The sequence below is a fragment of the Carassius auratus genome, chromosome 2, assembly GCF_003368295.1.
Source record: "Carassius auratus strain Wakin chromosome 2, ASM336829v1, whole genome shotgun sequence".
Lineage (NCBI taxonomy): Eukaryota > Metazoa > Chordata > Actinopteri > Cypriniformes > Cyprinidae > Carassius > Carassius auratus.
In genome coordinates, this window is record NC_039244.1 from 74,348 (window position 1) to 100,762 (window position 26,415).

At 33.3% G+C, this 26,415-nt stretch overlaps 2 protein-coding genes across 5 annotated transcripts in view; both read left to right on the plus strand.

The window, feature by feature from the left end:
• Window positions 1-1,072: 1,072 nt before the first annotated feature.
• On the plus strand, window positions 1,073-7,131 carry LOC113111259 (calreticulin-like). The gene is made up of 9 exons (XM_026275867.1): window positions 1,073-1,269; window positions 2,900-3,001; window positions 3,088-3,291; window positions 3,388-3,482; window positions 4,308-4,517; window positions 4,598-4,711; window positions 4,804-4,947; window positions 5,942-6,034; window positions 6,127-7,131. Exons 1-9 carry the CDS (start codon window positions 1,173-1,175, stop codon window positions 6,328-6,330), a joined length of 1,263 nt encoding a protein of 420 aa, XP_026131652.1. The 5' UTR covers window positions 1,073-1,172; the 3' UTR covers window positions 6,331-7,131.
• Window positions 7,132-9,107: 1,976 nt separating this feature from the next.
• LOC113111268 (epidermal growth factor receptor substrate 15-like 1) overlaps window positions 9,108-26,415 on the plus strand; it is a 32,033-nt gene continuing 14,725 nt past the window's right edge. For 3 of the 4 annotated variants that reach the window (XM_026275879.1, XM_026275895.1, XM_026275905.1), the window contains exons 1-20: window positions 9,108-9,186; window positions 10,218-10,259; window positions 10,436-10,525; window positions 10,625-10,672; window positions 11,692-11,793; window positions 12,056-12,121; window positions 12,237-12,362; window positions 12,917-12,976; window positions 13,580-13,834; window positions 15,063-15,226; window positions 15,361-15,517; window positions 16,734-16,796; window positions 17,418-17,503; window positions 17,620-17,692; window positions 17,910-18,071; window positions 19,240-19,437; window positions 20,463-20,612; window positions 22,696-22,810; window positions 24,407-24,507; window positions 25,981-26,041. In XM_026275879.1, the coding sequence (XP_026131664.1) occupies window positions 9,160-9,186; window positions 10,218-10,259; window positions 10,436-10,525; window positions 10,625-10,672; window positions 11,692-11,793; window positions 12,056-12,121; window positions 12,237-12,362; window positions 12,917-12,976; window positions 13,580-13,834; window positions 15,063-15,226; window positions 15,361-15,517; window positions 16,734-16,796; window positions 17,418-17,503; window positions 17,620-17,692; window positions 17,910-18,071; window positions 19,240-19,437; window positions 20,463-20,612; window positions 22,696-22,810; window positions 24,407-24,507; window positions 25,981-26,041 (2,146 nt within the window). In that variant the 5' untranslated portion in view covers window positions 9,108-9,159. The remainder of the gene's footprint in view (window positions 9,187-10,217; window positions 10,260-10,435; window positions 10,526-10,624; window positions 10,673-11,691; window positions 11,794-12,055; window positions 12,122-12,236; window positions 12,363-12,916; window positions 12,977-13,579; window positions 13,835-15,062; window positions 15,227-15,360; window positions 15,518-16,733; window positions 16,797-17,417; window positions 17,504-17,619; window positions 17,693-17,909; window positions 18,072-19,239; window positions 19,438-20,462; window positions 20,613-22,695; window positions 22,811-24,406; window positions 24,508-25,980; window positions 26,042-26,415) is intronic. The other variant, XM_026275887.1, reaches the window with a different exon arrangement.

Sequence of the window (26,415 nt, forward strand, 5' to 3'; positions counted from 1 at the left end):
TTACTATTATTTCTATATTTATATCTTTGCAGTGTGCACACTGTATGTGCATGCTTTATGGGCTAATAATTGCTATGCAGGACGATTTTGTGACTGTTTGCATACATTTTTTCAGATGAATGTGAGACAGAAGATGCATCAAGTATGATCCGACAAGTAATAAGTAATTTTATAGTGTTATTATAAAAAATTAAATTCATTTATTTAACCGTCAACTCCCTCGGAAGCATGCATGATTTTCTTTTTTTTACCGTTTCGCAATTCAATATTTTTATTTCCTTGTCATATCAGCTATGAAAACAAACAAATGCATGACAGTCCTGCAATGACTTTTACTGTAGAAATTATAGGAAACTCCCAATCCAGATATGAGCATGCAGAACTGGTCAAACTGACTTTTAGACCTCAAATCTAGATTTCTACTTTTGGAGGATCCACAAGATCTTGATTCCATCTGGATTAAGGCTTTGAAAATAATGGCCATCAAACTATAACAAAAGATATGACCTTTATATAAGACTGAATATACAGTATTACATTTTATACAGGCCCATAAAGTTAACTATTAGAATTAGTTTACAGAAAAGCCTTGGATTAAGCTAAATTTGGCATTATACTCTCATTCTGATTCATTTTATAGATTATTTTAGATCCAGCACGTTGTTTTATGCAATTACTTAAGGGTTTCATTGTCTTTTCCACAAGTTGTCTTCAAACACAATACGCAGTTTATTGTCTTTGATGGTTAACCACATCAAAGTCTGTCAACAGATGAAGCAGAGCAGGCTGAATTCAGAGGAAACAACACCCCTTATTTGTATAAGACTTGTTTTCCGCGTTCTCCTTCAAACGGCCTTCTATCCGCTGTTGTCCTGATAAACTGATCCTGAGTCAGTTCTGCACTGTCAAGTGACGCGACCGCGAGTCATTGCGTACAGTAACGGCTGATCTGAGAGCAGCACAAGAGGCGGATACGGTATCCGGGCTAGAGGCGAGCCAGGCACTTCGTGGTCTCTTGTGATTGGTCGAGAGCGTCAGCTGTGGACCAATCAGCGGCAGACATCTGTGCAGCCACGCGCTTCTCTAGGAGCCACGGATAAACCGAGCTCAGCAGAGCGCGAGCGTGAGTCGCAGAGAGGGAGTGTGCGGGTTCATTCCTGAAATTAACAAATATGCAAATAATTACATTATTCCCGATCGTTTCTGCTTTATTATTAGCACTGGCTGCCAATGCAGAGGTGTACTTTAAAGAGCAGTTTCTGGATGGAGGTGAGTGTTTCATTTAGTCTTGGATGTCATGGTTGATTTGTAGGTCACAACATTAAAAGTAATATTAAAATGGGTTATCGAATGGATAATTAATAGGCTGTGATGTTTAATTGTAATTTTGTTATCTTTGGAAAGTGCATCTGATTACTTAGTATTGGTTTATGCATATTAGTTTGACAGAGCAAAAATGAAACCATCAAAAATTATGCATCTTTCTTTCTTTCTTTCTTTCTTTCTTTCTTTCCTTTGCACAATGTATGTTACAGTACTAAAGTAGTAAATTATGGCACATGTCGGATATTTGTTAACTTAAAAAAAAAATAGGTAAAATTTTAGCTTTCTGTATGTTTGTGTACTCCTAAAAGTAGCCAAATAAACAATTAGAGGTTACAATTTATATTTTGGGACAATGATCCAGAGGTTCTGATGACTGTCTTTCACTCAGGGGCGTGTTGAATGAGAAGCCACGCCCACCGAGACCCCTGCAGCAGTGATGCTCACTAAATCCTATTACCTGTTGAAATAGTTTAATGGCATGTCACAACACACACCTCAGTAGCTGCTTAAATTCCCTGTGCCCACTTAATCATTTCAGGCCTTGTCTAATTGGTTTGTTAAAGAACAAGATGTGTTTATGTATATGCATTTAATCATTTAATTATGCTGGTGCAAATGAAAGCAAAAGGTGCATTATCACAAACATATGTCTATCAAGAAGAACAGGAAGTTTCTTAAGTTATTCCCCAAACTTCCTTAAATATCAATCATTAAACATGTGTGGAATGTGATTGGACCTGCAATCCACATTAATTCATCTTGTTTCCTCTTCAAGTTTATAGATAAAGGCTTTATCGTACAATTTGGGTTAGTTAGTTTTTTTGACGATTAGATAAATATAAATTGTAAATAAATAAATATGTTTATGTTGTGTATGTCTTAAAAAAACAAAACAAAACTATATATATATATATATATATATATATATATATATATACTTTTTTATATATAAAAAATTAAAAATAGTATTTTTACTGATTATTTAGGACCTCATTTTAATATAATCTTTTTATTGTCATTTGTTATTATTATTTTATTGTATATTTCTTGTCATTTCTTTTATTGTTTTAAAGCTTTGGCAATACTTTATATAAACACAATCATGTCAAAAAAAGATTTGTAAAAATTGATGTGCATGCAATTTCCTTTTTAGGAAGGTAATCATATTTCAACATTTATAACATGTTAACATTTACTTTATTTCAAGTAATGGAAATGTTTTTAAATAATTCTAGTTTTAGATTTAGTAAACTGTAATAACTTTGGTTTGTTTCATTAAAGATGAAATTTGCAACACTGACACGTTTATTGAACTGAATTGAATCTAAATTGAACGGAATAATGACACCGTTGTCTTCTGTAGAGCTGCTTTACAGCTAAAATTGTATTTATTTGATAAAAGTTGAATTTTACGACATAAACAGTTATTTTTCTTGTTTTTAGTGTGCAGCTGCTTTGAAACAGTTTGTATATTTCAATGCAATTTCCCTTTTTAGGATGCTATTCATGTTGCATTCACTTTATCTTTTTAGCCTCATTTCTTTGCTTCTAACTTTTTTATCCACATTCACAGATGCCTGGAAGACTCGATGGCTGAACTCCGAGCACAAATCTGACTATGGCCAGTTCAAACTGACTGCTGGAAACTTCTACGGAGACGCTGAGAAAGACAAGGGTAGGCGTTTGCATCCCTAAAAACCTTTGGTTCAGCAAAAGAAGCTGAGTTTACTTGACTTTTGCGATCTCTTTATCCACTGACAGGTCTGCAGAGCAGTCAGGATGCCCATTTCTACGCCACCTCCGCCCGCTTCGAGCCCTTCAGCAACGAGGGCAAACCTCTGGTGATCCAGTTCACCGTCAAACACGAGCAGAAGATCGACTGCGGAGGCGGATACGTTAAAGTCTTCCCGGCTGATCTCAACCAGGCGGACATGCACGGAGACTCCCAGTATTACATCATGTTCGGTACGTCAGCCAAGACTCATTCGTGTGTGAACACCTGGAGTTATTAAAGGAAACGGGTTATTTATTTATGTTTTCTCGTATAAATCACCTCAACAGGGCCGGATATCTGTGGCTACAGCACTAAGAAGGTCCACGTCATCTTCAACTACAAAGGAAAGAACCACCTCATCAAGAAAGATATCAAATGCAAGGTGAGGTCCAAGGGTTTGGTTAAAATTCAGTAATATCATTGATGTAATGCAAGGACACTGTCATACAAGAACAAAGTTTGATTGGATAATGACTCTGATTTTTAGCACTGTTATTGAATTGAACTGAATCCTGACATAATTCACTTCTGTGGACTTTACATACATTTTTGTTATTGTGGTTTCACTGCGACATTTATTATTTTATCAATATCGTGAATCATTGTTTTATTTTTGTATTTAATATTTGTATTTTTTTTTTTTTTATATGCACGCATATAGTTTTTATAAAAAAAAAATCCCATTTTAATTGTACTTATTTTAGTACATCGGATTAAACTGAATTAAAATGTTGAAATGCTGCTATTATGATTTTAAATTTAGTTATTAATTAGATTTTATTTGTAAACCTTGGTTTGTTTTGTGTTGAACTTAACTGAATTCTAATTTGAAACGATCTGTATATATAATAGAACTTTATAAAAAAATAAAAATAAATACAAAAAATTAAAATAAAAAGTTTAGACAAAAAAAAATTGTCATCTTATCATCTACACATTTGAAAAAAATATTTTGTTGTTTAAATGTTAACACATAAATAAATAAAACGAAGTAATAAATAAATTAATTGATATTGTAGCCCCTGTAATGTATTCAAAAATTTATTTTAATGTATGAAGTTTGAAAGTAAAAAAATTTGAACTTTCAAAAATACTTAAAAAAAAAAAAATAGCCCTGTTAGTTGAGAGCATCAGTAATACAAAAATGTCATGGAATGAAATTAAAATGTTCAAATCGTCTCTAACTGAACGCTCTCGTTCTCCTCAGGATGATGAATTGACTCACTTGTACACATTGATCCTGAATCCGGATCAGACGTACGAGGTGAAGATCGACAATGAGAAGGTGGAGTCTGGCTCTCTGGAGGAGGACTGGGACTTCCTGCCCCCAAAGAAGATCAAGGACCCCGAAGCCAAGAAACCTGAGGACTGGGACGACCGCGCCAAGATCGACGACGAGTCGGACACCAAACCCGAGGTTCGATTCTGTTTCCCATCACCTGTGAGGCACAGCTGCCTCGGTTTCATCTTTTAACACTGACTGTCTGATGTTGTCAGGACTGGGATAAGCCAGAGAACATTCCCGATCCTGATGCCAAGAAGCCAGACGACTGGGATGAGGATATGGATGGAGAGTGGGAACCTGCCGTGATCCCAAACCCGGAGTATAAGGTACAGATTCACATGCTTGAAGATGCCTCAACAGGACGCTTCCACAGCGCTTCAGGCCTCTGAAAGTCATTTACTGTTGTGTTTTGGTGCAGGGCGAGTGGAAACCCAAACAGATCGACAACCCCAACTACAAGGGCATCTGGGTGCATCCTGAAATCGACAACCCTGAATACTCTCCTGACGCCGAGATCTACAAATTCGACAACATTGGAGTCATTGGGCTGGATCTCTGGCAGGTGAGACGCCTTAGTGCTGTCATTAAAATAACCTTTCATTTTTCTTGATTATAAAAAAAATATATATTAGTGGACATCTGGAAGTATTAGCATATAGCAGATAATTTTTAAATATTTATTTATTTAATTGTTTATTATTTAACATAAAATAGCCTTCTATTTTTGAATTATGAAAATTGCACTTCAGGAAGTGTGTGTGTGTATATTTCTGATTCTGATGCACATTTTCTTATAGTTTAGTAGGGTTTTCATAATAATGAAATACAAAGCTATTTTATGCTAATATTGATAGTAAAAATAATAATAAATAAGTAAATCATAAATTATTTTTTATTTATTTACTTATTATTTTTTATTTATTTACTTATTTGTTTTATTCTTTTTATTATTAATATTACCGTAAAATAGCCTTGTATTTCATAATTATGAAAACCCTACTAACTATATAAGTGAACCTCAGGAAGCATTATATAAAATTTAAAAAATAATGCAATTCAGGAATACATGTCGATGAGATTTTGAGAAGCGTATTTTGAATATTGTGTTGATTGTAAAGTGCTTTTAATGAGGCCAGTTCAGATTCCTGAAAACTTTGGCACCTGTTGATGTTAATAAGATTTTTATTGAATTTTAGTTTTTGGTTTAATTTTTTTTCCCATCTATTTATTTGATTTGAAATGATGGTTCCTCTTTTACACCTTTAAGCCATTTCAGAAGAATTACTAAATATCAGGATTAGTTAAATGAAATGTGTTATTTGAAATAAAATAAATGTTAACTGAAATTAAATAAATGTAATTAAAAGCTATGTAAACAAAATTATAAAATCACAACATATTACTTAGACTTAAAATTGTTTAAATATAAATATTAGTTTATTTATTTGATTTAAACATTTTCATAAATGTTATAATCTGTATTTAATATTATTATTATTATCATTAAACTAGATCATCCAGTCCGATTTATATCTGTTTCTGTTTCATCACTCCAGGTGAAATCCGGCACTATATTTGACAACTTCTTCATCACGGATGACGTGAAGGAAGCTGAGGATTTCGGAAATGAAACGTGGGGTGCTACAAAGGTAAGAGCTGGATTTGAGCGTCTTGTTGAGCTAGTGAATATGCAATAAACATGCATTTATTACAAAACAAAACAAAAATATTCTTGCCGCAGGGTCCCGAGAAGAAAATGAAAGAGGAACAGGATGAGAAGAAACGCAAAGAGGAGGAGGAGAAGAACAAGGAGCAGAGCACAGAAGCAGATGAAGGGGAGGAGGAGGAGGATGAAGGTGAGGAGGAGGAAGAGGAGGAGGACGAGACGGACGAGTCTCCAGAGGAGGAGGGAGACCCTGATGCGCTTCCCAAAGACGAACTGTAACACAGGATCTAGATTACCGTCCACATTCCGTGGTTGCCAGGAAACGACTGCAGTGCATTCATTCTAAACTCCGCGTCCTTAGAGACGGCGATGATGTCGTGATGATGTCATAGAGGGCAAAAGGGCGACCGGAAGTTCTTAACCTATACATTTAATTTTTTTGTTATTGAAGAGTTTTCTGTACAGCTGCAGGAGTCTGATCTGTTTGAAATCTATTATCAGGTTTTTTGTGCCTTTCATGTTTCTAAAATCGATACCCATATTAGTACGAGATGTTGGTGTTAGTTTGAAGGAACTAGACTAAATTCATGAAGTTTATTTGATTTACTGTTGTAATTATGGAAGCCTGTTTTCACCACGGAATACAAAAAAAAAAAAAAGTAATTCTCAGCTTATATCTCACAATTGGGACTTTTTGTCTGAGGGGAAAAAAAGTAAAAATTGTGAGATTTAAAATAATATGAATTGTGAGATTTAAACTCAAAATTGCAAGATATAAGCTCGAAATAATGAGGAAAATGTCAGAATTGTTTGGTTTAAAGTCAAAATTGCAAGATAGAAACAAAATATTGTGAGATATAAACTGATAATATTGAGGAAAAAGTCTGAATTTTAAGATTTAAACTTAAAATTGTGAGATAGAAGCTCATAGCTCTTTGAGTCGTGTTTATTGGAATGTTTTTATTCTGTGGTGGAAAAAAACGCTTTTCAGAATTACAGGCAAAATTTTTTCAAATGGGTTTATATCTCGCAATTCTGACTTTTTTTGTGAGAAATTAAGTCCGAACTGTGACATAAAAAGTCAAAAATATATATAAATATATATATATATGTTATAAATGTTTTGTATTTTCCCATAGTGGAAACAGACTTCCATACACAGTAAAGAATGTTACTGGGATGTTACACCGCTTGAGCAGTTGTTTCTCTGCGTTGCAGAAATGTGATGAGCGCAAAGTGCACTGAAACGGAAGAATGGAGGATGGTGATTTTCGCCCTTTTGTTATTAATAAGAGATTAATCAAATCACAGGCTGGGTTTCAAACTGGAGTCCTCATTTCTGAAACACGAGCAGAACAAAATCTTTTTTGTGAAAATTATTGCAAGAAAACACAAGGATTTACGCAAATTCATTCTGCCTGTATTTCATCAATGAGGACTGATTAATGTTTGTACTGTAGTGCAAAAGAAATGTACAATGACATAATGTTCCTTTGGCACTTATGATTTAGTTTTGTTCTGTTATTTTATGAATCTCCCAAACAAGATATTCAGTAAAATTCCTTTTATTTTCCATCTCTATTTATTACAAATGTCTTGCAGTTTGAGTTTCAGAGTTTTATGTTCAGTATGTAGTTGATATAATTTTTTTTTTTTGTTTCTTGAAAATAAATGAGCTAAATTAAGGGATGCGGGGATATTTGCAGAGGTGTCCAGGCTGCATTAAAATAAACACTGTGAACTAAAACCCAGATGTTCAAATCGGATTAGTACTGAAAATCCTGTTTAGTGACATTAAAACACCTTTTTACATATTGAGAGAGTTGCCAAAGTTTTAATAAAAAACTTTATTGTACATTCAGTTGTGATTTTTTTTGTGAGTTTGAGCACATCATGGTTTCATAATCAGAACATTTTACTATTACTTTTTTTATACTAATACGATTCAGGTTGGTTATTATTACACTGAAAGAACAGATGAAGATGTTTACACATTACACATTTTCATAAATTCATCATTTCTCCAGAAGGTTTGCTCATCATCAGCTTTAGTCACATGCATCTGAATAAATATTTGGACTTGTACTCACTTTTGTTTGGTTTGGTTGATAAGTTTGTGTTTGCAACAAAGAAGCTGATCCCAAAAAAAAAAAAAAAAAAAAAAAAAAATGATGAATGCATTAGGTTGTTTCTGGGAGTTGCTTGTATTATTTTCACCACATGTTTTCTGTAATAAAACAAGCTGATTTATATTACATTATTTGTTTCTAGATGTCATGCATTTACAAATTTGGTACACAAGGTGGAGACATTTTACAGTTTACAGTACAGGCTATGTACGATCAAACCAAAAATGATTCAGACACCAGATATCATTTTTGATATTTGTTTTACTAGTGGTTGCAGGACACTATGGTTCATTTATGTAGGCAAAGATAGCTAAAAAGAGTGAACCGTGACAAATTATACCCGTAATTTGTACTAAAAATTATTCAGACACTTTGACCTGATCATATTTTGGTTAAGTATTATCGGACATTGTCAAGATAAATTTGTGCTAAACACAGTTTAACTCACATTATCACAAATAAACTTTGATAATGTGTGCAAAGTTGAAGCTGTATTTCATAGGAAATTTAGATACATGAACTGATATTTTTCTTTTCTGTTTTCCTTTTCTTTATTTTACTACATTGAACTACAGTAAATTTATAACACATTCTCCCATAACAGTTTAACATATACAATTTATTATAATTATATATGATTAAATATATTATATAATTTAATATTTTCTAGATATTTTCTGTTCTGTGTTATGTTTTACATGCTTTTTACCTGATTTTAAATTTTAGATTAATAATATAAATAATAATTAACTATTTGTCCACATGCGTACGTTTGTTTCAGAATAGCTTAGTAGGGCCAATGCGTTAAGAATTCGGTAATAACTTAATTAAAATTACTTTAGTAAAATAAACCGCCTCTTTCATGAACATCTAAAATACGATCTTTAATGAATTCGTAACTCAGGCTTTTACATTTGACATTGCGCGTTCACGAGACAGGCTCCTGACTGGCTGCGCGCGTGCTAGTGAATCAGGAAATATGGCGGCGCTCACGCCACTCAGTCAGGTAAAGACTTTAAAAGTTTGATTAAAACTGAACTGTAAAGTACATTTTGGGAGGATTTATCTAAATCTTGTTCCCCGGTTGTAGAAAACGCGGTTATGTCGTGTTTAAGTGTAAACGCGCGGAGATTGGGCTCTCCGGTGAAACGGGCGCAGTTATCGGTTGTTGTTAGCGATTATGTCATAGTTATATTTTCAGTTTTGCCTAGTTATGTATCGTAATGATGTCTAATAATTGATTTCTGACTGATTTTCTTCTTCAAGGTCGCTGTTTTACAACTTTTCGACTGTTTCTGTGTCGTGACAGCTGTTTGTGTAGCACCACGACGGAACTAATCAGTGTTTTTTATGTGATTTCTGGCTCTGGATTGTTCAGAATTTTGTTCAGAAACATTATTCTGATTTTGTTCGATGTATTATGTCCGCAAACCGTTTATCTATTCTGTCTTTATCGAGAGAAACCAGTGTTTTAATCACATGTCGTCATCGATGTGACGTCATCGATTTTTTGATACTACAAGAAATAAGTATTTTTTCACCCTTGTCCCATTTTTTTTTTTTTTTGTTGTTGTTTTTTTACGACGGCGTTTTAGTGCCACGTTGAATAAAAAAGAAAATGACAAGAATAAAGTCGAAATGTTTCGAGAATAAAGTTTATTTTTTTATTTTATTTACGATTTTAATCTTGTAGTATTACGAATTTATTCTCGTAATATTTAGATTTTTTTCTCGTAATATTTCGATTTTATTCTCGAAATATTTTGACTTTATTCTTGAAATATTTCGGCTTTATTCTCATAGTATTAGGACTTAATTCTCAAAACATTTCAACTTTATTCTCGTAGTATTATGACTTGAAATATTTCGACTATATTATTTTTTTTTCAATGTAGCACTTAAACACTGTCGTATTTTTGATATTTAACTGCTACTTGTTTTTTATTATACTGCTAACACTTTACAGTAAAGTCTGATTAGTTGAATATACGTTAATGCATTAACTAACAATATTCATTTTCTCTTCTATTTATGCAGTTATCAAGTGGAAACCCTGCATATGAGAGCTTCTACAGACAGGTAAATTACCTGTTTAAAAGCTGTTTAAAATGGAATTATTGCTGATATTATGCGCTCCCACTGTCAGTCATCAAGTATAGTATCATGCTATTGGCTGATACTTATGATGTGTTGTTCATCTTTAGTTTCTTCTTGACATTATAAGTGACGCTGATGGCCTTTTGACTCTGTTGCAGGTGGATCCGGGAAACACTGGGAAAGTGGGTGCCGCAGAAGCTGCTCAGTTCTTGAAGAAATCAGGGCTTTCAGACAGCACACTGGGTCAGGTGCGAGCGAATTATCCCATGTCTGAACATCTGAAAGCCTGGAGACGCAGCGCTAGAGCTCTTGGCAGAAACTGACTGTGTGTTTGCTTCTCTATACAGATCTGGGAGCTGTCAGACCCTGAGAGAAAAGGTTACTTGGATAAAAAGGTAAATACCATTGTTTCATGTCAGAATAGACCTTTACACAAGTAGATAATCTTTGACGTCTTAAATTCATTTATATCAGCTCTTCATTTACCTGAAGTGCCAAATGGTCTAACAAGCTACGGCACACCAAAATAAAAGTGCCGTTTACTTTGAAAAATAGTGTGTACTACTCAAAGAAATAATGATAAAATTTCTTAAAATATAATTTTAAGGAATATCACAAATGTTTTGTAAACATTGATTGTGCAGCGCTTAGTCTGCTAAAAATAAAAGGAATTGTTACATGTTAATTTGATTTACATTTGAAAGATTAGTTAATTTGTTTTATGTGATCATTTGATTACAATCATTTTTTATATACATTTGTATTCAGTCATAAAACACGGAATCCAATTAAAACAGAAAAAGAATTTCAGGGGAAAAAAAGCATTTTATAGAGCCCTATTATTGTTACAATTTTAATAAATGTAAACGTTGAAAACTGCAGACACTGAATTTGGGGAAAAAAAGTAATTGGCCCACTCGCTCATAAACAAAAAAAATTGCAATGTTCAAACTATAGAAATGGAAGCATTAGTTAAATTAAAAGGCTGCCAAGCACTGTAATGTCTAAGAAATGAATATAATAATTAATAGCCTAAATTGTCTTCTAGTTGAAGATTATGCGCTCGGTAGGGGCTTATATGAACATTAATTGCATTTTGTAATGTTTTTATTAATATTTTAAAATTTGTTTTTATATTTTCTGATTGCATTTTAAAGTTTTAGTAATTTAGTTTTTGTTAATTTCTGTATTTCTTTTATTTCATTTTTTGTAGTTATTTTTGCAAATCAAGTTAAACTAAATAAAAATGTTGCTTTGGCTGCTAGCTGAAATAAAATGGGTTTAATGTTTGTTTTTATTAAAAATTTGAGACATTTTTTTCAAGTAACAAAACTATTTTCATTTTAAATATATGTATTTTTTTCTAGTTTTAAAGAACTGTAATAACCTTGGTTTAACTGCGTTCTCTATGAAGGGTTTCTTCTCTGCTCTGAGGCTGGTGGCTTCTGCTCAAGGAGGAAGTGATGTCAGTCTAAACAGTTCAAGCCAGAACATCTCTGCACCCATCCCTAAATTTGTGAGTATTGCCACTTTATATATCTGAGCTGAAAATTCAATGATCCACACATGTTTATCTGTAGATTTTAGCCGAATAGCATGTGTATAAATAAAGATGATGCTTTGTAAATAACACTTATGTGCTCCAATCACTGTCAACCCGTTGAATAATGATAGCTGATATTAACAGTTAAGCGCTTGTGTTTGCATGATGATTTGTAAGTTATTTGGGTTAAAAGCATCTGTTAAAGCAAATGCATGTAAATGTCTGTGTTTTCCAGAGAGACGTCGTTAGCCCGTCCCTGAACATCACAACCTCAGCTTCTGATTCCAGCTGGACAATAAAGGTACAGAATTACTGCAATAAAATCTGATTTGTAATAATAAAAAAAAAACGTTTAAATATTCTCAGGTTTTTTTCAACACACATTGTTTCTTTTCTATTCTGCTTGGCTTCTCCAGCCGGAGGATAAAGCAAAGTATGATGGGATATTTGAGAGTCTGTCTCCGATTGGTGGGCTGCTGTCAGGTGATAAAGTGAAACCAGTCCTAATGAACTCAAACCTGCCTCTCGATGTGCTTGGAAAGGTGAATATCTGTTTTAATGTATAGAAGGCTCACACTGACACTTTAGTCCAATAAGCCCCTTAATTTTACTTATATTTGCCTGATATTGTAAGATATTGTTTCTTGAGTAGTAAATCTGTATATTATTCTGTTTCTGAAGATCATGTGACACTGAAGACTGGAGAAATTATGCTGAAAATACAGCTGTGCATCACAGAAATAAATTACGTTTTAACATATTCACACAGAAAAGTTATTTTAAATTTGTATAATATTTAACTGTATTAGCGTTTTTAGTGTATTCGTGGTCAAATAAATGCAGCCTTGATGAGCAGAAAATACTTTTTTATTTTTTATTTTTATAAAAACATTTGAATGCTAGTGTATACAGTTTATACATAATTAAAAAATATAATATTACCTCTGATATTATTCGACCAATTCTGACTGATTTACAAAATGTTAACATTGCCAATATTTGACTTGCTTTGTAGCTTAGATCTTTAGTATATTCATAAATGAAATATGATACCACAAAGTTTTATTTTTTTGACTTCTCTCTCTCCGTTTTGTAGATTTGGGATCTCAGTGACATTGACAAAGATGGACACTTGGATAAAGATGAGTTTTCAGTGGTGAGTCCAACAAAAGAGCATGTGCTTTTATTAGTAGAAGTTAATGGTTGATGTGATCAAACCTCAAACACTAAGTATTAAAGTAGTGTGTGTGTTCTCCTAACAGCGTTTGTGCTCATTACTTTTAATGTTTAATGTTATTGACACTGTTCAATGTGTATATTAGTGACCGTGGAGCACAAACGCAGTCTGAAGTCTCTGGGGTATATTAGTAGCAATAGTCAAAAATACATTGTATGGGTCAGAATAATCAATATTTCTTTTATGCCAAAAATCATTAGGATATTAAGTAAAGATCATGTTGAATTAAGATATTTTGTAAATTTCCTACTGTAAATATATCAAAACATGTGTTTTGATTAGTAATATGCATTGCTAAAAACTTTATATGGAGAACTGTAAAAGCGATTTTTCTCAATATTTAGATATTTTTTCTGCACCCTCAGATTCCAGATTTTCAAATAGTTGTATCTCAGACAAATGTTGTCCGACCCTAACAAACCACACATCAATGGAAAGATTGTTTATTCATCTTGCAGATGAATTTCTAACTATTGAGAAAAAGGAAACACTCATTTTATTAATTGTCACATCTTTTTGCAGGCGATGCACTTGGTTTATGCAGCCCGAGAGAAGGAGTCTGTGCCATCCACCCTCCCTACCGCTCTCATCCCTCCTCTCAAGCGGAAGAAGATGGCAAGCGCTCTTCCGGGATCAGTTCCCGTTCTTCCCTCTAGTCCGTTCCTCCTGAAGGAGAACCTGCGGCCAGCGCTTTTGGGAAGCAGCACAAATTTGTCTCCTTCGAGCTCATTCAAGCGCTCCAGCCCGACCCCAGCGCAGCCTCAAACACACACACAGGTGAACACAACAGCAGTCGTCCTGCATGTAAACCTGTCTGTCTCGCTCGAACACTCATGAAACCAGTCCGGCCACATTCCTATCAGCTCCTGGAGCTCTAGTCTTCATGCTTACAGAGTTACTGCAAAATAGTGTTTGAAAGGGAACGATTGTTTCTGCTTGATTTTAAACGTTGTTTGGAAGCCAAACACAACCTACAGTTCTTTGACCAAGTAATGCAGTTCATTATTAGTTACTCAGTGCCTAACATATACAGAACTATTCTCATTTAAAATATCTTTTACTTATTTAACTACATGAGCATTCAGAGAGCAAAAGATATTGAACCATTTGAAGTTTATGAACGATGAAGTTTTTGGCATTTATGCATTCTGAAAGGAATATTAGTGTGCTATATTTACTGTTAAATTAATATTAGGTGAAGTATCATGCAAACTTCACTGATGTCACATGGTGTAGCTATTTTGCATATTTATTGTAAAAAGTGATGTGTATTTTACACATATAAAAAGCAATCAGAGGAATTATGATACTAAATATCAGAGTAATTATCAAAAACCTAAAAAATAAGGCTAAAATCAAATATAAATATTAGATGAAAAACTTCTAGTTTAGTTAAACTTCAAGCAGCAAAATTACTAATTGGAAATAAATAAACTTATTTTATCTATATATTAATTTATAAATAAAATATAAAGTCACTAATTACTAAAAACCTGAAATATGAATAGAAAAATGTAGTAATATATAAATAATACTAGAATTAAACTGCTCAGAATGATTTCTGCATGTGCCATTTTTACGTACAGTTCAACAAAACTAGATCTACAAATTAATAATGTGCATCTGTTTTTGTTTTTATTCCATTTCTGAAGGTGCTGTAAATTGAATCGTTATATGTTCTCTTGCTATTGGACAAAACTATGCTATTTTGTACATGCAACTTAGATTTAGTTTTTATTGCAAATACAAAAAACAAACAATTTCATTAATTTGAACACATTTACCATTAATACAGATGCTGCATCCGACATGTTTTCTCACTGACACGACCCCAACTGTCAAATGTGGTTATGTGCGTAAATGTGATCTTTCTGACTTTGTGGGATAAAGTATCTCAGACAGTGTGCTCTGCAGATTTTGGCTTTGGCTGATGCATAAAGAAAATAATCATAGAATGCACATACGAGTTGTATGCTATTCCAGACGTTCCCTATATTTATCCCAGCAGCCGTTTTCTGATGTCTGGGTGGTGCCAGCAGAAGACCGAGAGCAGTACGAGGAGATCTTTGAACTGGCTGACTCTGATTTTGATGGGATGGTTGGAGGAGGTGAAGTGAAGGATATCTTCATGAACTCCCGGCTGCCTCAGAGCGTGCTGGCACACATATGGTGAGGCAGTCAAGTTTGGGTTAAAGAGGAAAATACAATCTCATTCCTGAAGTCACCCACAGCCTTAGGGTTTTTAATTATGCTACACTTAATCGTGTTCTTAGAGTTATATTTTCTGTTGTTTGTGTCTGCAGGTCGCTGGCTGACACTCAGCGCACCGGTAAACTCACCAAAGAGCAGTTCTGTCTGGCGATGCACCTGATTCAGGAGAAGGTGAAAGGAGTGGATCCTCCTCAGAGTCTGACCCCTGACATGATCCCACCGTCAGAGAGAGGAGCTGTCAGCACCCCGGTGAGGAGATAAAACACACATGCATTTCATGCATCCTGTCACGATCAAAAGCACGCTCCCTTTAGCCTTAAGGACTCCTCATTTATGATAATGTTTTGGTAAAATTTTATAATAAGGTCCCATCATTTTTTTAAATAGGATATAGAGCTATGCAGTTCATCACAATATGATTATTGCGCCCTATTCCGCTTATGCATGTAAACACTTGTAAGTTATGTCTTAAGTGAGTGTAAACCTTTGAGAATAATAATAAAAAATCCTTCTGTGTAACAGAAGTTTTGCATCCGTGCAGCTCTTAAAGTGACAGCAGCCTAATATTCCTGCTGCTGACTGTGCTAAACATAAATCAAACAACAAAAGACAGAGAAAATCACTCACTGCTGTTGACTTTTGTAGCTTTAATGAGAAACAAAGGAAGATGAATCAAAACACTGTTATGTGTCATTTGTATTTTTTTTGTTAAATTGTATTTGTCCCTTGCTTTTTTTGTTTTTATTGTGTTACTGAGTTTAATTATTTTCAATCATTTTTGAGGACATTTTTTTTTTTACTAATATGAGTTTCTCTGTGGTATTGAGAAATGTTAGATTTCGCTGGTCTCTAAAATCTAAATGTTATAGCAACTTTATTTAAAGTTGTATAAAGTATACATTTTTAGTCATAATCGTGTTAAAAAAAATCCCAATTACAGTATTGACCATTTTAATCGTGATTATGATTTTTGCCATAATCAAACAGCTCTAATAGGTTTGTTCACTTAAATAATTTTTAATTCTGTCATTATTTGCTCACCATCAAGTTGTCCCAAACCTGTATGAGTTTCTTTGTTCCGTTGAACACAAAAGAAGATATTTTGAAGAATGTGGGTATCCAAACAGTTGACGGTACCCATTGACTCCCATAGATTTTTTTATTTTTTCTATGGAAGTCAATGGCTACCGTTAACTGTTTGGTTACCAACTAGAGTTACAGTGTTTATTAATCTTTATTTTAACTTATTCTTATGCAAATATACAATAATATTACTAAACCTGAACTTACTCTATATATTTTTAAAGTTAGGATAATGGTTTAGTTTAGGGTTAGTCATATGTAACGATGCTTAATTTACTGGTATTACTATAATGAATGCTCGTAATGTATGACAAGGACACTGTAAAATAGTGTCTGATATTTCTGGTTTGTCAGTCTCCGTTCTCTGTTTTTTCTTCTCCAGATTCTCTCTGGATTCACGCCATCAGTCGTGTCTGAATTGACTCCGTTGACCAGTCTGAGCAGGGTAATTGCTTCTGACACGTCATTGAGTGGAAATGAGATTTTCTAAATTCATGCAATATTTTAAATGGGTGTAATCATTGAAAACGTGGAATAATATCAACACTGCATTGCCATTTTAATGAATGGCTGCACATTGAACTTGTGTCTGGGTTGAGCCTGGGGTAATTGATATAAATTAACCACAATACATAGCTACAATATTCCAGCAATTATTTGCATGCATGTTAACAGTTGGTTTTTAAAACCATTTATCAGATGTTACATAGTGCATGGTCTGAAAGATTTACAAAGAGGCATTTTTTTCTTCAAGCACTCTATAAAAGTATTGAAGTTTGAAATGGAAAATACACTGTGATAATAAATGTAATAAATGTGAAACCCTCAGAATACATTTTAATGAAAAATTTTAAAATCATATTTGTTTTCATAAAAAAAATATTTAGAACGAGACTGTTGGAATGCAAATAGTCTGTTTTGATTTTATTTTGCATGAAGTCTGTCTCTTTATGTTCAGCCGATGAGAACGCCCCCTAGTGATCATCTCTGTGTACTGCATAATTATATACACGTCTACTGGAGATGACAGAGAATGGCTGTCTCTAACATAACATGATTTTTCCAGGACAGCAGCAGTTCAGTTGGGTTGGTTGAGCCGACGGGAGTCAAGGATCTCGATGACATCAACCAGGAAATCTCCCAGCTGCAGAGGTCAGAGAGTTCATGCACAGAGAATTATACGCTACACATAACCATCCATCTGGCATCACTTATTTTGCTCTCTTACTTTTTGCTTTTTACTCATTTTACTTTTTTTTTGTACATAGTGAGAAACGCATATTGGAGACCGAAATCCGGCAGAAAGAGGAAGCCCTGCGACAGAGGAACAGCGAGGTTCAGGTGAGGCTCCTCTGTACTTTGTCCCACTTGTTAAAGAGCCAAACATATACCTTGAAATCAAACACTTAAGTTATTAAATTGTCATGTAGCATGTAGCTTAAGTTGCACAACATGAACTGTTCATGCTGCTCTTTTCATGCTTTTAATTAAACGGAGGCTCTGTAAAAGTGTCTTTAAAAGTCCAAATGTATTAAACTGAAATAGTGATTGTGTGCAGGAGGTGCAGAGAGATCTTGAGCGTGAAAACGTGGGTCTTCAGGATTTGGAGCACCAGAAATGGGACGCTCAGGAGCGACTCGGTGAGATGGAGCAGCAGAGAGCCAAACTGGAGAGCACACTGGACGAGACCAAGAGCAAGTGGCAGGAGGAGAACGCCAAAGTGAGACGCGCTCGATTTGAGCTTGCATTGAAGACAGGAAAGAATTTAACTGTATTAAAATCAGTTGTTTGTAGCATTAATCATTTTTTTAATCTACTTCTAGTAATCTTTGAACTCCTTTTAGTTCACTTTAACTCAATTTTTACTTGAGTTTTTCATCTAATATGTATTATTTTAGTTTATTTCTGCTCTTATTTTAATTACAGTTTTAGTATTTTTACTTATTTTAGTTTAGTTATTTGCCTAGACAAAATGTCTCATTTTCACTTCGGTTTTTCATTCAAGGTTTCCTTTTTTTTTTTACTTCAGTTTTAGTAAGTTTGGTATTTTTAACTTTTATATCAGTTAGTTGCCAAGAGAAAATTTCAAAGTTTAGTTTTTAAGTCTATATTAAATGGTACATTTTTCAAAATAAAAAGAAATAGTAACTATATTTGTAAAAAGACAAAAGCTGTCAATAAAGACTGAAGTCAAATTACATTTAACACATTTTCCAACTATAAAAGTCAATGAGAACCAGCAACCATTTGGTTACACAAAATATTATTTTGTGTTCAGCACAAGAAAAAAATTAATACAGGTTTGGGACAACATGGACAGTGAGTACATAATGACAGAATTGACATTTTTGGGTGAACTTTCCCTTTAATGACAAGCGGCAGCATGTAAAGTACTATTAGTCTACTGTCTCTTTAAGACCTGCATGCAATCCATTCTTCTCTCGACTGTTTACTTTGATTACTGTGTTTATATGTAAACCTTGGTTGTTTTTGAAAGTATTAGCACAATCAGATGCAAAAGATAACTTAGTCCAGTAATCAGGTGCTGTTTGACAGGTTTTACTGTGTACCTGCTCCGAAAAAGCACATGTCAGAACAGCACACGAATGAAATGTTTCACAGGCAAAGCTTTAAAGCACATGCAAATAATGTACTTTTGTGAATGCAAAATACGTGCAGTGCCCTGTGAGTGATTACAATAGAGTAAATCTCCAATGCAAATTTTATTGAACCCAGAATAACCCTTACATTATGAAGGAAATTTGGTTTGAATGACTTGAAATGCTGGAAATCAAATGTCTTTGTGTCTCAAAGAGGAATGATTATTGTTGTATATTATTGACTGAATCATTCACAGCGTTTGATTGTGTGTGTGTGTGTGTGTGTAGATCACATCGCTGCAGACGCAGATCTTGTCTCAGGAGTCGGACGTACAGATGCAGGAGAAGGAGGTGAGCAGAACGAAGACAGACCTGTACTGTCTGGAGCAAGAGGAACAGCGTTTGGAGGAGAGTCTGCATGCTGGGAAAGCCAAGCTGGACAGCATCCTCAAACTGCTGAAGACATCGCAGGACGAGATGGACCAGGTCACACACACCAGCACGTATCACACACACATTTATCAAGCTGTTTTTGCTAGGTGCCATGTAGATCATCCACAATTTATGGACTGTACCAGGTTATTATATTTAAGTTTAGTTGCAATAAAATAGACATTAGCTGAATGAAATGATAGTAAAATAATAATAAATTTTTGTATGTATGTGTGTGTGTGTGTGTGTGTGTATATATATATATATATATATATATATATATATATATATATATATATATATATATATATATATATATATATATATATATATATATATATGCATGGCAATATGTTTTGTTTTATTTAGTTTAACTTAATGTACTAAAATAACAAACTTATACTGAAAAAAATAAATAAAAAAATCACTAAAACTTAAAATAGAAAATATAAAATATAATAACAAAAAAAATTATATTTATATCTTATCTATATATATTATAGTATCACTTGAATATATTTTAGAATCTTTATCTTGTAATAATGTGAAAAGTAGTTTTAAAATATAGTTTTTATTATAGTTTTTAACCTTTGTTAATATTTGCTGTTGCCAATTTAGTCTTGCTAAAAATTACAAATAAATATAAATCCACCACACATTTGATATCAATAATACATTTCAATTGGCCTTTCAGAGACCGATGCATATGCATGAATATTTAAATACCAAGTGATAAAATTACAAAAAATATATATATAAAAAAAAAAATGACGTTTATGTCCCGAATCTTTTTTATAAATGCAATGTGGCACTACAGGTGATGTTGAATTGAGAATATTGAGCCACATCTTTTTCTTAATTACACAAAAGCTGTTATTTTTAATGATTTTAGCATAATTTTTTTCCAAATTACATATTACCATCAGTTCAATAGGAATAACACCATTTCAAAAGTAGAACAAATAAATAAAGAAACTGCAATATCAGTAAATTTCAGTAAATCAAACGCCTTCTAAACTTGAAGTACCTGCAGGAAAGTCATGCAAAGTGAGGTTTTGCTTGTGAACTTGTTTCCTCAGACGCGCAGTGAGCTCAGTGAGATACAGGACGCCCAGCGGGAGCTCAATCAAACCATCGAACGCTTCAGTAAAGTGCTGAACGACAGCGTGACTAGTCTGGCCGATCTGGACCAGCTCATCGCTGAGGAGAGCTCCACCGCTGGCACCAAGGTCAGGAGTCACGGCACGCTTCACAAAACTCTCCATCATGTGCTCATGGGGTTTGAGCTGTACCTCATTTTGAGAGACACGGGTGCACGTGTGTGTTGAACTTTAAGGAGTTTTTCCAGGTTGTTTAAGTTTGATTGTCTCTTCCTGTTGACCGGAGTGAAACCATGCGAAAAATATCCAGGTTTACCTGTTTAACTGGTTGAGAAATGAGTTTAACCTGTTAACTGCCAGGGGCCGCCTACGTTTACTTCACTATATTACAGTTAAATCCTAATCTAATTATGACTAACTATATATCGTTGGAAAGGTCCAAGACTCCTAAATAGATATTTTATCAATCGTTTTTGTTAAAAATTATGTAGGAAAAGTAATAGATTAATTTATGTAAAGAGTGCACCTCAAAAACCAGGAGTTCTGACCTTTGTCAGAAAAAAGTCTTCTTTGTTGCCTTTCTCTGTCACACTTTAGAAATCATCAGAAATTATATATCACTTGAAAACATAAAATCTCAAACTTCATCCTTTGAAACCCATTTTAAAATCAGACATTGCATGTATGTTATAGAAGTTTATTTGTAGCAATGGCCTTTGTTTTTAAATGAATACATTTAAATATTTTAAATTTGAAAGTTATATTTTATATTTAAAATAAACTTGGTCTGTTACCGCTTTTCATCATTTAGCTTATTCTAGTAATTTTGCTTATTCTAGTCATTTACGTTGACTGTTATTATTTTTGTATTACTTTTATGCTATTATAGTATTAATTTTTTAAATTTTTCAGGTTTCATTTTATTATTTTGTCTTTTTCATTATTTTAATTCATATTTCAATTTCTATATTTACTATTTCAGTTTTAGCTTTTGTACTTTAACTTGTTTTAGTTCAGTTTTACACCAAGGTTTTATTTTGTATTTTAAATGCTATTTTATTTTAGCTTTATTTCAATTTACTGATTCATTTTTAATAGTTTTAATTAACAATAACAACACTGCTAATATTCTGTGCCGTTTCGGACTAAATGTAATAATTATGATGAAAGCTTGTCTGAATTAAAAAAAAAAAAAAATTAGTTAAAAGACAAAATGGTTTTGAAATTTTGATAACAAAGCTTTAAGTTTTTAACACATTTTTGTTTAAATTAATAAATGTTTTTTAAAAATAAAAACTTTTTTTTTATTAATATTTTGTCTCTTACATTGATACATTAAGTTTTAATTCCTTGTTTTAGTAATGTCCATTGGCCAGTGTTGTTTTATTATTATTTACACACTAATAGAGTATTTATTCATATTTTGAATTATACTTTTTAATACTAAATTGACTTGTATATCATTTTTGACAATATTATTGAATATGATAAAATACTGACAAAAAAAAACATGTCAAAAGTAATAAACTTTGATTAAAGTGAATTTAAACTTAACACTTTCCGTTATACAGGCGACCCGAAGGTCATAGAAAACCTGGAATAAATACATTGTGATTTTAATTGTATTTAATTGTGATTTTCAGTCCTCGAAAAAAAAGCGTTGAAATGTAATCATGCAAACTATAACACATTTATTTGGCTAAAAATAATGACCTCATCCAGTAATAATGAATGATGGAAAAGTCGCAGTCAAAAGATTTGGGAACTGGTTTTCAGTGTATTTACTGTAAACATGTTTACTGTTTGTTTTGACTAATTGAGGAGTAATTTACTAAGTGCCTTTAGTGAATATTTTAACTTTAGAAATCACCTCTACAGTAATGCACCTCCACGAGTTTTGAAGAATCTGTCAAATCATGAAGGAAATATGGTTTGAATGTTTGGTCTTATTATGTTTCATCCTCATGTTTGTTCTCATTTAAGTTCACTTCAGTTTGGCCTTTCATGCAAAGGTTAAAGAAAACACACACACGTGTCCGTCAGAGTGCCTTTACTCTTGTTATTGTTAATGTAATTACGCCACACACTGGCCCACTGTCAAACGGCTCACTTTTTCCTCGTCTGTGACGTCTGACATCAGAAGATCCAGCGCAGGAAACGAAGCTGAACGATGGCTTCTTCATACTCGTGCTGAAAGCTGTGTGTGTTTCAGGAGGATTCGTTGGTTAAGTCCAGGATGGCCATGTTTAACAGTAGCGGCTCTCAAGGCCTGAATGCAGACCCCTTCCAGAGCGAAGACCCCTTCAGAAGTGACCCCTTCAATAAAGGTGGGATTGTGACAAGCACATTCAGTTCACACTCAGTAGTTATGTTTCCATCCATTATATTGCATAAAAATAAGTGCAAACATCAGGCATCCAAATGCAAGATACTGTACCATGATTGTGTTTTTTTTTTTTTTTTGCCTGTGTGCTGTGAGGCGCAAGTCATTTATTTTGTAGAAAAAAAGAGCCACAGACTTGCCCAGTTGCACCAGGTTTAATTTTTATTATTGATGATTTGCTCAAGTGAAGATTTTGTTCTCTTGAAGACTTTATCTGCAAATATTTGATGCAATATTCAGATATTCTGCATGCATTAAATGCACAGCTTTGGATGGAAACATAGCTATTGTTCACTAGGAATGAAGCTGGTTTCTGTCATGGGAATAAAAAAAGAAAAAAAAAAGAAGTTAATTGAGGGTTTTTATCTCCTGAGTTTATATGTCACAATTCTCAGAAAAAAGTCAAAATTAAAAGATAATTCAATTCATTTGGATTATTAATGGAATTTAACTATTAAAATGTAATCCAAAGAACTTAAAATGGAGAAAACAGCTGTTTTATTTTTTTGCTAAAAATAAAACCGACTTTAAGAAAAAATAAATAAATAAATAAATAAAAATATATATATATATATATTTCATAGGGCCCTAAAAATTTACTTATTATTAACTTTTAATAAATGTTGTTTAATTGTATAAGTTTCATGACTTTAATTAATTAGGCATGCTTTTGATTACAAAAATGTAATTTAACCGTTAAACAGAGTGAAATTCTGAGACAAAGTCAAAGTTATGAAATATGAAGTCTAGATATAAACTCGCATTTTTAAGAAAAAATAATTGAGAGTAAAAGTTGCAACTAACCTTTTTATTTATTTTATTAGTGGAAAAAACGAACAAACTGCATTTCGTGATTTTAGACTCAGAAATCAGAAAAAAATAGTGAGATGTAAACTTGGGACTGAGATAAAAGTCTGAATTTATATTTCCACGTTTTTTTGTTTTCCAAATCAGATTTTGTTTGATTAAATAAAAAATAAAAAAAGAACGAAAATCAGTCCCAAAATAAATACTTTACAAAAAGTTGTAAATACTTATTTATTTATTTGTTTATTTTTAGTGGCTGTTGTAAGCTTAAAATTGTGAGGGGGAAAAAAAGTTATGAATAAATTATGAGAAAAAAAAAAATCACAAAATTCTCAAAAACCTTAACAAAATTGTTAGAGAAAAACTTGATGACTTTTTTTAATCCCTTTTCAAATCCACATTTCAGTCCCATGCATATAAGCTTCCATGGGACAGAAATGTGTTTCACTGGCACTTTTTTCCCGTCGGTTTTGTTTTTGGAAACCAGTTCATTCGCAATGTACATTTCACTGAAATATCTGGAAAAATGATTCATGAGTCATCGTTCATTAGCATTTTTTAGATTTCTTCTAATGTTGTAAATCCTATGTATTTGTTAATATTATACTATAGAATATGAAATCGTTTTTTATTTTGTCTTAATTAGTTGTATTTGCCAAGACAAATATGTCTGTTTCTAGATTTTAACAAACCATGAATCAGAAATATTAACCCATGAATGACTGTTCTCCAGCGGATCCGTTTGGAGGAGATCCGTTCCAGCGGAGCGACCCGTTCAAAGACCCCTTCGCTAATTCTGATCCCTTCGGTGAGACTTCCTCAAGTCAGCTCAAGGTAAAATAACAAATACCGGGCATCTGAAGCCATGCTGTACTAGAAACTACATGTTTTTTGCACATTTATACAAATCAACCATAACAAACGATTGCTTTTAAATTAGTTCCATCAGTGGAAAATCAGAGCAGGATCCAATTGTACTTGTGTATTTTCATGCTTCTGTCATTCTCACACAATATGTGGGTGGGAATTATTATTTTTTCATTATGTTCATTTATTATTGTAGCTTTAAAATGTCATGCACATGTCTATGATGATTTTGTGTTTTACTATTGAATGTCTGCATCTAGCGTAAACTTTAATTTAGGACTGTCAAAAATAGCGCGTTAACGATGTTAATTAGTTGTTTGTTGTTTGTTGTTAATTACGTCAATTTTTTTAACGCATTTCACGCATGCGCAGTGTGACAAATTATTCAGGGCAGGAAAGTCTCGTCGATCTCTGAATTCTCAAGATAGTAAAACACAGAAGAAGCTTAAGGTTTTACCCCAGTTACTCTCCAATACATTCATGCCAAGCTCGATAAACAGAGAAGACTTTGGTAGTTGATACGCTGGAGCTTCTTCCTGTTATAGCGTCCTGTGTTTCACACTGCGCATGTGCAGAACACATACATGCAATGCAGCGAAAATTACAGCTGTTTGGAAAAGCATATGCATTTTTACTTGGTTTTACTGGCACTTGAAGCCTTCAGAATGTGAAAATATCGATCCTAAAGTATTGTGGCAGAGCAAATGAACCCCTCCCAAAAACAAGAGTGCCCAGAGTGCTGCTTATGTGATGGTGGCGCATGTTTGTGTTTCTGAGTTCATTCTTTCGAGTTTCTCTATCCATAATTTCATAGATATGTGGCTATATTTAACCACTGGTTCACCTAAAACTCTTACACTATCTGTAGTTAAATGGCATGGTTTGATATGGTGCTCAGATAAATTTGATTAAGTAAATGTTAAACTTTTGAAATTCAGAAAAAAAGAACCACATATTGATGAATCAATACATGAAAATTATGTATCTGTGTCCTGTTGTTTATCTTTTGGTATGCATTTCAGAAAAAAATGGTTCAGAATCAGGTGTAATTGCAAATAGTGATTAATCATGATTAATCCACTGAAAATTCTGATTAATTTGATTAAAAATTTTAATCATTTGGCAGCTCTACTTTAAATATATAAAAGGCATTTGAAAAACAGTTAAAAGAAATGAAAGCATGCTTAAAAAATGTTGAAATTGTTAGTTTTAATAAAGTCTGTCTCTGTGGGGAACCGATCACAGTTTGGTTTTGGGGCTTTTTTTTCATGTGAAACATTAAATCAAACTCAAGTAAATTCTTCTTCTGGAGAGCTTGCGTGTGGCAGCATGTGAGCTGATATTTTGGGGAATGTGGTGAGAAACATGTCATAATGTACGGTTAGTGCTCTGTCATTGTCTCTCTCTCTCTCTCTCTCTCTCTCTCTCTCTCTCTCTCAGGCCAGTCCCTTCAGCAGAAGAGTCACCCAGACATCGATGAGTCCCAAACCTAAAGACTCGGGTACGGTGTTTATTCGGTTGCTGTTCAGTCCCCGTCTTCATTATTGTTCATCAAACAGTTCAAACAAGTCAGATTAGTTGCAGATTTCACTTATTTAACTAGGCTAGTATTCAAATAGAGTAACATTATAAATGTCTTTACTGTACTTTTTTTTTTTCTTACTGAACCCAAACTTTTGAATGATTTATTTCTGCAATGAAGCATTGAAAATAATATTGTTTCTTGCAAATCGGCATATTAGAATGATTTCTGGAGGGTCATGTGACACTGAAGACTGGAGGAATGATGCTGGAAATTCAGCTTTGAACACAGAAATAAAATCCAGTTAAACAGATATCCACATAGAAAACATTTATTTTAAATTGTAATATGTT

Excerpts from the sequence above, each read along its gene's own strand:
- LOC113111259 (XM_026275867.1), top strand. The coding sequence starts at position 1,173 with ATGCAAATAATTACATTATTCCCGATCGTTTCTGCTTTATTATTAGCA. Across the intron at positions 3,002-3,087 it reads AGACGCTGAGAAAGACAAGG|GTCTGCAGAGCAGTCAGGAT; the intron begins GTAGGCGTTTGC and ends ATCCACTGACAG. Across the intron at positions 4,948-5,941 it reads TTGGGCTGGATCTCTGGCAG|GTGAAATCCGGCACTATATT; the intron begins GTGAGACGCCTT and ends TCATCACTCCAG.